Below are 11,611 nucleotides of genomic sequence, written 5' to 3'. Positions count from 1 at the left end.
CAAACCCATTTACAGCACGGCCATACAGACAGCTGCACTGACGCACAAAGCAGCACGTACACTCAATTTCTTCATTTAAGTTTTGCCCATTTATCCAGGCTTAAACTCGCATCAGATATGGAGATGGAACTCTTGAAAAACCTAACTACTGAAACAAAAAACATGGTTTGAAATGTTTGTGAATGGACAATGAAAGTACCATATACAGAGTTATGTCCAAGTTTGGGGGTTAATAGGCATGTCCTTTGTAAGAAACCAGGCAAAAACACCCACCCTCCATCTGAGGAGAACATATTTGCCTTAAGATGCTTTCTAGATTTTATTGACATCCAGCACAAGTCTATTTAATTTTGACTATAACATGATAAGATGAGGCATGATCATGCACAATGATTAACCAATCTCCATTCCTATTCCCTATATGGTATGCGATTCACAGCATGCCCTGGATGAAAGTCCACAGCTAGGGCTGCCCTGTGCAATACAACTCTGGACCAAATGTAGCCTCTTTGCACTGTGAGCCCAGCATAGCATGGAGCCTGAACTCTGTCTTTGTTCTTTAACAGAATAATGGGGGGGCATTTGCTGAGCAAGGGTGGTGAGGCACTGCCCAAACACTGAACTTGCCCATTCTAAAGAAACAGAGCCATTGAAGTAAATATGTTTAGATCCTTGACACAGTTATACACAGAACCCGTGCTGCTTGGAGAAACCATGAGGCTATCAGCAACTAGACAACCATGCAGACAAAGTTTCATGCCTGCGTTTTCAGCCTCCAGCTTCATGGCAGACATATCCAAACTATCGATAATAGCTTTTTGTAGCAATGATTGGAAAAGAAACTACTGTGAAGGCAAGAAAATTCAGGAGTGTGCCAGAAAAAGAAAATGGACAACCAAAATCTATTATCTGAGGACAGAGCTGACTCCAGCTATTTTCTCTCTCTGTTGCTTGGCCCTGCACCCTATTAGGATGTAGAAGCCTATTAGGTTCTACATAAAGCAAGAACAAGCCTGAAGCTATTTATAGTATGGACACGTACACGCAAAGTATAAGTCTGATGTGACAGAAGGAAAACTTCAAACTGAAAATGGTTTATGCACTAAATGCAGTCTCTGCTCCTAGTGACACATGAAGCAGCACTTTGAAAAAGTAGCTCTGTAACACAGAAGTAGTGAGGTTAATTCATTTGCACTAGGATAAAAAAAAAAAAAGCAGATCTGAGGACAGTGCACTCATGACATACTCTGGTGAAAAGTGAGATGCAAAACAGGAGAAGCACACATTAGACAGCATAATTAGGGTCCTCTACTATACCCACCTCTTTGACATTTCAGGATTCTTTGCTTTCACAGCACACCCATCCCCAAACCGCATCCTCCTGAGCAGACGAGTTACGTGCTTACCTCCATTGTGGGGGACAACAGAATTAGCGCATCAGTGCTCTGGGTGGGAATGAGCAGTGTACAAACCATGCACCCTTCAGGTGCAGAGCCCTTGCTCAAAGGCAACCTTTCATAAGCACTTGTCCTGCTTAAGCTTCCACTAGCATTCACATATAGACTCTCACTTCATTGCCAAAGTTTAAAGTGTTTGCCTTTTATTCAGAAGACTTTCTCAGTTTCCAGTGTTTAAGATACTTTCCCATGTCTTCCAGGACAAAGAGCCCCTAGTTTCATAACAGCACCAGTCTACCACAAAAGGGGGGGAAAAAAAAACCAACAAAAAAAACTAACAAAACCAAAAGTTTCAGTGATGCAATATAGCAAAAAGAAACAAATATAGCAAATACATTAGAGAAATAAACATATGCTAAGTGGAGTATTTACAAAAAATTATGTACGTTCCTATAAAATTGGCAGCATGCAATGAAAAGATGAACAGGAATACTTATACCAGGTCTGCTGGTAGTTAAAAGCAGGTCTACTTGGACTGCACCTGTATCACCGTGCTACTTTTAGGCACAGCACTGCACTCAGAAACCAGCTGCCCCAGTTCTCCATGGTGGGATTTCACACAGCCCCACAGGCAGCAGCACAGATGCAGGTGCCTCAGTCTACTTGCCCAGACTCTAGCAGTGCTTGCAAAGCGGTAAAAACATGGCCTACTGCTATTTCTTCACTATGAATATCGTACTGCAGGGTTCATCTGCATATACCTGCTTAAACAAAGCACAGTCAGTTGCTTACTGTAACACCTTAAGTAACATGGAATCTTAGATTTTACAAAAATACTTTAATTTTCTGTTCATAATTAAAAACTATCTTTATTACAAAACAGTTTGAAACATTAGCACATCTAGCTTGGAAAGACTTTTGTTCTTATTGCTGTTGCATAGTGTTTTCAGGAACTGTACCAGCACAAAGGCACTTGTCATAGACAACTTGTAAGGATAGCTGTAGGAAAACACACTTTCCTATTTAATCCTCATAACTTTCAAATGTTTAAGCTGCCTTTTTTCCTCAGCAGGTGCACAATGCACCTATCACTACAGGTCTAAATCTCCCCCAACATAAGCTGTTTAGTATAACAAATTTTATCTGCAGCCTTTAGACATTCACCCTTTTTGGAGTGAATACCAGCACTGACGCCACCTTAGCTACTTGTGAATCCTATAACTGTGTTCTGACAGCTATCAGATATTAACTCATTCATTTCATTTTGTTTGGTTTCTTCTTTATTCTCATGGTTGGGGTGGTGTTTCTGATTTCCAGCTTTTCTAGACCTTCTGAGAAAAAACTTTGTCAGTAAATAACACAATTCAGCCACATTTAAAAGAATGCAAATGCTGGACACAGCGATCATGAAAATAGTGAACACTGTCTTTTCAGTAGGTCGAGAAACAAAGCAGTCTACTGTGTTGGGGCAGGGCCAAGCACTACATTTCATTAAGCGAGGCATTCGGAACCCATCATACATGAAATAAAACGCATACATGAAGACTGCTTCAAAGACCAGTCTGAAGAAGATGCTGCAAGTGTACGTCCACCATAGGGTGCCCTCGATACGAAACCTCTGGGTTCTGATTTCTTCAATGTCCTTATACTCGCATTTCTGGTCTCCCTTTCTGAACTGCCTTTTCTTCTCGTGCCTCCTGTAAGCCACATGCATGGCCACCAGCAGCGCAGGGGTAGAAACGAAGATCAGCTGCAGGGCCCAGAGTCTGATGTGAGAGATGGGGAAAAAGTGATCATAGCAAACATTTTTGCAACCAGGTTGCAGAGTGTTGCAGATAAAGTCATCTTGCTCATCTCCCCAGACTCTCTCTGCAGCCACAACCAGGATCATGATACGGAAGATGAACAGGACTGTGAGCCATATCTTCCCAATGCTGGTGGAGTGTTTATTTACACCTCCTAAGATGGTCTGCAGAGCTCCCCAGTCCATTGTCTTGTTTTGAAGTTATGACCTAAGGCATGACAAAAACAAATTTAATCAGGATGGAAAACAAACACTATTAAGCATCCAGTATAAAATAAAGGCAACACTGTAAATCTAATGGCAGTACATTCATTGGCAGTGGTAACATCTTGTTGATACAGTGGTCTTACCCATAAGCAGTCAAAGTGACACAGTAACCACGTATCAGAAGGTCACATTTTATCATCTCTCAGAGACCATCTTACTTTGGCAGTCGCAGCACAGGGCACTAATAATCAAAAACCACTTTTCCAAGGGTTCTAGAGAACAGCTCCATTGCCACTGGCAAAACCCACTACATTTATTATGATGTAATTATGATTTTTATCAACTCTGAGACAGTTTCAAAGGTACATCTTCCTTATCTTCCTTGTGCAGTGTAACCCAACTTCTGCGTCACATTTCCATTTTGAGCACTGTCAAAACCCTCCCTGCTTTACAACAGTTACATGTACTCATGAATTATATGCAATAATACAAAGCTTCAAAGAACATGGCAGTTCCGGAAAGCAAAGAAGTTTGGTCATGATGTGAACACTGGGTTTTTTTCTTTCCTGGCTTATTGGAAGGTTCTGGTTGCAGAAAGCATGTTTTACTGGGTCATATTGGATGACTGTGTGGGGTTACTTCAGGAGCTCAAAGACAGTGGGATGGAGGGGGCCGGGAGGAAGAGGGAGAAGGGCAAGATTTTCCTGAGGTTGTAAGAAACCTTTCCTGATTCTGCCTCTCCTTTAGGATGCAATGCGAGACATGACCTCTGCATCTGTCTGAAAAGAGTCCTGGTTGCAGAGCTGCCTTCTTGTCATGTTCTGTTTTGTTTTCTTCCTCCCATAGACTGCATGTTCCATCAGCAGATAGATATAGAAGAAGCCTCTGCAGGTTAACATGTAAGAGCATGGGAAAGACTCTGAACACCAGAGATACTTACAGAACAGTCGGATTTTAAAGTATTTGTCTATCTCTATTTTTGCCATCTTATTTTAAATTGATCAGATCAGTTGGTTTTTTGTTTTTTTTTTTTGTTTTGTGTTGTTCCCAGATTTGTTTTGGAGATCACCATATAATCAAACTGAAGCAGAGAAAGAGTTACAGCTTCACACTGATATTATTATTCATGTTCTCTTACTAATACGCACATTGCAACTACAGAACTAAGGATGTGACACAACTCAGTACTGATTAGAAATACCTACATGCACCTCAGTTCTAAGTTCTGTGGAAGACAGTTACCTCATGAACTGCAGCATTACACATCATTTACCCATACTTTAACAACTTGTGTTTCTTCTGTCATTGTAACCTTTGGTCAGCCATCCCCACAAATATAAATCTGAGAAGGGGGAACTGCATACTCCCCCTTCATAAGCCCGATTTCTTATGCTTTCTTGTCTCCCTGTGAACCATTACTGCTGCCTTTCTGTTGCTACATCTTCCTAAGAATTTGTTTCCATGTAAAATTGCACTTTCCTGTCTCCCTGTGCAGAATGAGATAAAAAAAATAAAAGTGCCTTGAGATGTACTTAAAGGATACCATGTCTTTAGTGGCAGAGCTAGATACAGTCACTTCCCCATCACTGCTTGTTCCCATGGTCCCACTGTAGTTCTCCATCCTCTGCAGCACTGTAAGGGTACCTTATAACCCAGAACATGCAACTGATTTGTTCAGAAGTTATTCCCAGTACGGGTATGCTGTTTTTTTTTCCCAACCTGACCCATTTCCATGATCAGCTCCACAAACCATTTGGAAAGAGTACCATTTTAAAACAGGCTGCACATTGCAAAGCATCAGAATGAGCAGCCAGTGGAGATGAGGGTGTTGTCCTTAGCAGGGATGTTTCTTCAAGATGTTGTTAAGCTACATCATTCACCTGACTGTTCCATCTCCATTGAGAGCATATTATGCTTCAACCCTAGCAAAAGCATGTCTGTACCTGGATGCAGGCAGAAAAAGCCACTGCACTTCAGAGAGGTAGATGTTCCTAATCTGACTTGATGGGCAAGTAAAACAGGACAGTCTCCCAGGGCAATCTCCTCTCCTTCCCAAATCCCTTTGACTTTCATATCAACCCAAACCTTCCCCTCTTCACCATTCCCACCCACCTTCCAACTCCTCCAGTTATCTCTCCCACTCCTCCTGCCACCATCCTGTTCTTCCTGCTGCTTGCTGAGCTAGTCACCAACCTTTGCCCCTGCTTTTTCTACCCTCATGGCCTGACTTGCTTTAATGCTGGCAGAAAGGCATGTGACTTGTGAGGAATTCAGGAGACTGATATAACCAGTGATCATCAGATACTGCACCCAGTAAAGTTCTCGAAGAGCAGAACAGCTGAGACTACAGGGCCACATTAAAGCAGCCCAAATTCTACCCAGATGCTCTGGACCTGGTTTTCCTTGACTTCTAATATTAGACACTCTAAACTCCAGTACTGAGAGATAAAGGCAATTCATAAACCACTGAAGTGCCAACCTTACATCCAATCAGTAGTGACCAAAGCAGAACTGAGTGTGGCCCTTCACAGCTCACTCCATTCAGACATTAAGCTGGGGCTATCTGTAGTGATGTGACGCCTTATTTACTCCTAATTTACAAAAATAAATAATAAGGTGCTGACTCCCCATGTAGGTTGTCTTTCCTTCAAATACTTGCTTTCCAGACCCTCATACTAGTAAGTAAAATATTAACTGGCTGAACAATGGAAACAAAAGCAGGAAAGGGACTTCCCTTCAAAGGCTGCTAACTCTTACAGGTAATTGTGTGAGCCAATCCACCTAAATGCACACAGAAATCAGTGTGCAGGCAGTATCTGCTCATCTCAGAAGTAAAGCACTGGACAGGAATAATTCAAGATATGAAAGCCCTGGTGAAATCAGGACAAAAAAAAAAAAGAAAGAGTGCAGTGGGAATACGGACTGAAGATAAAGGAGGAAGATGAGAAGAACAGAAGATAAGGCAGTAAATTTGAGTAGCTGAGCACTTAGAATGCATTTTAAAATGAGACTATGGTAACTTTAAGTATTAAAGTTTCCCAAACAAAAAAATGAATCTGTTCTATTGGCTGAACCTTCTGTTCCTCCATCTGAGAAACCAGAGGAGCAGCACAGCACAGCTATTACAGCAGGAGATAAAAAATGATCCTAAGATGTCACCGCTCCCTACCAAAGATCTGGCAGTGCAGGAAATGGTTCTACATGACCACCAAAACGTAGAGAGGCACACAAAAGTTCTTCCCCCAGTAGGCTCAGGCACTGTTAGAAGGTTAGGCAGCAAGACAAATTCAGCTTACCTACTTCTGCAGTTCTCCAGCTACTGGGCAGGTTCCAAGCTCTGCACTTCTTTGGCTGCTTACTGCTTAAACTAGCTCCTCTCAGCCTGCACTAAATAAGCATCACAGTACTCTGCATGCACCCCCTAAATCCCCACACCACCACCAAGCACTTCAGGCACACAGCTACTTAGCAGTGGTTTTTGCTCTGCTCTGGTAAGGACTGGTATACCGGATAATCATTAGTCAATGGTTAAATCCATGGCTTCAGCTAACCACAGAGTACAGAGCAAAGGTAGAAACAACATAAGCTGCATCTCTTTCACATACACACTGTGGAACTTACTGCTATAGGATATTAACAAGGCAAAAAAAGTCATGTTGGAGGCACTATGGGAACATCTAAGAGTTCCAGTCAGGAAGTGGCCCACAGCATTTATAAAATCAGATACTAACATGCTCCTCCACTATAGACCAATTTATGATTCTAAGGGAACCAAACAGGAATGCAAAGGTTGTTCATAACATCTCCATTCATAACAGAATTTCATTGTAGGGCATCAGGAATCACCAGTGCTAAGTGCACTCCACCACTTGCAGTAATGCCTCTAGATACTGGTACAAGATCAGCAGTCTGCAAAGGTAGGTGTCACTTCATCCAACCTAGGAGTACATTAGCAGAGAATCTTGAAGCAAAAAAGTAGTGGTCCCGATCAGAGCTGGAGATAAAGAAGGAACTCAGAAGCACGAGAGCAGCAGCTTCAATGCAGAACAATACTGTCAGGATGCAGTCCAGGAAGCTTCTTATAAATACATAATAGATCAACATCTTCCAAAGACAGCATCCCTTTATCTCAGCAGGGAAAGCCAGCACACAGGCAACGACAGCACTTACCTGCTGACTCTCCCAGACTGTCTACTTAACTTTAAGCCTATCACACACCTTAGTTCCTAGACATGAGGTGGGATAGCAAAATCTCACTTTCTCACAGGGTTGTTCTGAAGGGCTCCTCTAGAACTGGACACTTCAGAGAGTCCTACTTCATTATCAGTGGATGAAGACAGACAAGCACTAGTTCAAAGTTGAAGTACAGAGCTTAAATTGAACCATTCAGGACACTCGTTACTTAAGAGAGAACACAGCTCCTCCCATTATGACAGCTGCAGTGTAGAGCTCACACTGTAAGATACGGCTTTGAACTGATTTGGGCAAACTGAAATCCTTTCGTATCACTATTATAGGAAGTTTCCAGCTTTTTAAATTTACTACAGTATATTAAAAACATAAGAGTGTTTCAACTGCATGCTCCTTCAAGGATCAACAGCTCTACTAAGAAGTTGAATAAGGATCAAAAGATCAGTCTAACAATCCCAAAAGCCCGTGTAGCTCTTAAGCTTTGTTCTGAGCACTTATCTCCACATCAGAGTGGAAACTGGAGAGCAACAGAAGAGCCAAGACAGATAGGAGTTACAGTATATCTGATTTGACACAAGAACAAGCCAAGAATAATCAGGAACAGGAAACCTATGACAGCTGCAGGTCTGAACACAGCAAGCATTGTGTTTTCTTCTACTCAAGAATATGCCAACAGGATACATTCTTTGTTCTAAGCCTTGTGTAAAAGAATACAGCCTTTAAAACAACAGATTACAACCCGATATGCATAAAGATTAATATTAAAAACATATGCTAAGTAAATAATTGAGGATTCAGCCCCACACTGCCCACATTATGACTGCTCTATGTCCATGTCTTTACATCCTCCCAAGCAGGTTTGGAAACATTCATGGCTATTTCACTACCCCACAACTGTAAATTAAGAGTTACCATCCTCCAGAACACCTCTGCACAAAATTCACTCCGCTTGTGGAAAATAAGGCATCAGAAAGGTTGGTCATGCTCGAAGGCACAATAAGACAGAAGAATTCCTACTGGAACTTGGCCCCTCAGCAATTTTTGAAGGAAAGGTCTACAGGGGGAAGAAAAAGAGTGCTTAAAAGCCCTTGCTTTGTAAGGGACTCAAAGTCCTGAGGACTATTTCTTCACTGACACAAGTGTCCTTCTTTCCAAATTCTAAATAAAGTTTTACATGCACTTTGCATTGCACCCAGACACAAAGGCAGCAGTTCTGTTTGTACAGGTTTCTAAAAGACAGCAACAAAAATCACCAGGCTTGGGCATACATCCATATTCTCTCTACAAATTCACCACATGTTCCTCAAAATACACCCACTCCCACCTCAACACAGTATTTCTGATTGGAAGTTACCTCCTCAGGAAGGGCTTGTTCCCTTACAGAGACACTATGACTTTATAGCGAAACACAGCTTTTCCTTCAGCGTGTATTTTGCCAGTATTTCTTTCAGTGAAAGTAGAGATAAAAAATAATCAACTTTTTCCTTTTAGAAGTATCTACGGCAGGAAGAAGTAGATATGAGATATGGAAAAAAGATATTGTTTCCAGCTTCCCTTTAGTAACTACTTGCTGCATTTCTATTTTGTTCACATTCCTTTTGTTCTGACAGCACTGTATCTCTCCTCACACATCATCACTTCAGATTTTCCTTTATACAAAACAGTACTTAGCCAGGCAAGAGTCGAGTATCTTTTCAGATAAGCCATCAGTCATCAGTACCAGCAATTAAGAGCTGTGAGGAGCAGAACAAGGAAAAAACATTTGAAGAAAAACAAAACTTAAATCCATGCTCCTGTTCGCTGGAGTTTCTGAGATCTTTTATTTCCCTGTTCACATAATAACAAGAGAAAAGCACCATTTGTAAAGTGTCTTTTATTGCTGACAGGAGCCAGCTGAATCTCCACAATAACTTTTCGCAGTAATTTACATGTACCTCAGAGTACTGCCATTTTCATAGACACTGAGATACACTATTGTATCTTTTGCACTTTTTGCACCAATTCAATGAGGCTGCCAAGTAACCTAACCCACATTTGACTTGAAGGGATTCAAAACAACACCAGCAGAGGCCCAAGCTTCAGAAATCTGAGAGAAGTGGCTCTGTTAGGAAAAAATGGATTATTGCAGAGATGCATCAGAAGCCATGCTTTTTTAATGCTCCATTTTAAGCTCTGTGGCACAGAGCCATTCTACCACCAGTTACCAGACTGGCAGTTCTGGGGACTGAAGTCCCAAAGGACATGTGTTATAGGAACAACCTCAGGGCTCTGCAAACATACAGCAAACCCCATCTGGAAAGGTCACACTGCAATCCCTAACTGGCACACAAAGGTGCCTCCTTCAAGTCCACTATAGAAGGCTGAAGCCTGACTCACTGCTGCCCTGTCTCTGAGCTAAACCTACAGCCTTCCTGTGTGCTGCTTTTCCTGCCTTACTTGACAGCAAGCAGGCTGAGCAGCAGAGACCAAGAGATAATAGAAACCACAGCATTTCATTAACGAAAATCAAAAATGAAACCAGCTGATTGTACTCTCAGCTCAGCACACACACACCTTGTGGTGAGCCCAGCCGCAAGCCAGGCCCAGACCTAGACATCACTGCACACAAGCCACAACTCATTAGTGATCAAAGCGCAACAACTTGGCTTAAAAAAGCACTCGAGACAAAAGGCTCCTTCTGTCCTCCAACCCCCACTGACTGCTCCCTTGGAATACTTCATAAAATCATAGAATCATTAAAGCTGGAAAAGACCCCCAAACCACCCATCCCAACCAGGCTCGTAGCACCAGCACTGCCCACTAACCACATCCCCGCGTTTCCTTGAGCACCTGTAGGAGCGATGCCTCCGCCAGCTCCCCGGGCAGCCCGGCCCAGGTTCGCCTCGCCAAGATTCTCCTTAAGGAAGAGATTCCTCAACCAAAGCGGGGGAGCGGCAGGATGGGGTGTGGGGCGGCAGGAGCAGCGCTGGGCTCCCACCGCGCAGCTCGGGCTCTGACTCACGGCTCAGCTCCTTTTCCCCTGTAGCTCAGAGGAATGTTTCCAGCTCGCGATGGCCGGACCTGTCAGTTCGCTGCGAGCTGTTTACCTCAGCGCAGCTCCCCGAACGTCCGTAGGTGTGCCGCGAATTACCTGCAATTCCGGAAGCCTTTATTTCGCTCGGTGCCGCAGCTGCTCGGGCACTTCACATAACGCGTTCGCTAAGAGAGATCGGGGATTAGAAGAAGAGTTGTTAGGCGTTAAACAGACAGTAGTGACCGAGAAGAGCACTCCCGATAAGGCCGGGGCCCCGCGCTGCCCCGCACGCTGCGGATGAGGAAGCGAGACGTGAGAGCAACGAGCCCCGTCGCGGGGCAGCGTCCCTGCTGCTAATACTGCCGCCGGCTCGCACTCACTCTCCCCCTCTCTTCTGCCTCCCCCCTCACCTGCCTCAGCGCTGCCGGGACCCCTTCGGGGCCAACACGCGGGCTCAGCGGTGCGGTGCCAGCGGACAGCCGGCCTAAGACTCCCGGCTCGCAGCTTTAAGGTCCCTCCCCGTTCACCTGCCGCCGCTTTTAGCCCGCCCCGTGCCCGCCTCCATCCGTGCGGGGCTCCATCGGTGGAGTGCCCAGGGCGGAGCCGGGCCGGGAGCGCCCATCCCCGGTGGGCCGGCTGTGCGGGGGTCTCGCCCCTTCCCTGCCGCCCTTTCCACGTCCGCCCCTCCTAGGGAGGCATCGAGGGCAAGGCTGTGAGGAGAGGGGGAGAGGGCAGGAAGGCAGAGAGGCCAGGGGCAGCGGGGGAAAATCCGGCAAAAGAAGGTGCTGGAGAAAACCCATAGCGAGATAATGGCAAAATGTGAGTCTTGTAGGGTAAATGTGTGTGTAAGATAACAGAATGATATGCTGTCTTGTCAGACCCAGATATTCAGAAGGGCCTGTTCATCATGGAAGTTGTGATTGGCAAATGGCAGCAGAAAAGCTGCTGTCTTTGTGAGTGTTCTGAAGGGTCCTTGAAATGCAGCTGCTGGCAGCTGTG

At 44.2% G+C, this 11,611-nt stretch overlaps 1 protein-coding gene across 5 annotated transcripts; it reads right to left on the bottom strand.

The window, feature by feature from the left end:
• Window positions 1-1,578: 1,578 nt before the first annotated feature.
• On the bottom strand, window positions 1,579-11,193 carry LOC107308330 (gap junction beta-6 protein). 5 transcript variants are annotated; one of them, XM_085555700.1, is made up of 3 exons: window positions 11,140-11,193; window positions 10,730-10,797; window positions 1,579-3,409 (listed from the first exon to the last, which is right to left on the bottom strand). In XM_085555700.1, the coding sequence occupies exon 3, from the start codon at window positions 3,385-3,387 to the stop codon at window positions 2,596-2,598; it is 792 nt and encodes a 263-aa protein (XP_085411826.1). In that variant the 5' UTR covers window positions 3,388-3,409; window positions 10,730-10,797; window positions 11,140-11,193; the 3' UTR covers window positions 1,579-2,595. The 5 variants fall into 5 exon arrangements, with proteins under 5 accessions (XP_085411826.1, XP_015707653.2, XP_015707655.2 ...); XM_015852167.3 differs by lacking the exon at window positions 11,140-11,193 and adding an exon at window positions 11,023-11,093; XM_015852169.3 differs by lacking the exons at window positions 10,730-10,797; window positions 11,140-11,193 and adding an exon at window positions 10,429-10,687.
• Between the last annotated feature and the right edge of the window lie 418 nt (window positions 11,194-11,611).

Source organism: Coturnix japonica, chromosome 1, assembly GCF_054131305.1.
Source record: "Coturnix japonica strain WE chromosome 1, WE-NBRP24, whole genome shotgun sequence".
NCBI lineage: Eukaryota > Metazoa > Chordata > Aves > Galliformes > Phasianidae > Coturnix > Coturnix japonica.
Note: the sequence above shows the minus strand (reverse complement) of the source record. Positions and strands in the feature narration are given on the sequence as shown.

Coding starts and splice junctions, on each gene's coding strand:
- LOC107308330 (XM_085555700.1), bottom strand. CDS start 3,387: ATGGACTGGGGAGCTCTGCAGACCATCTTAGGAGGTGTAAATAAACAC.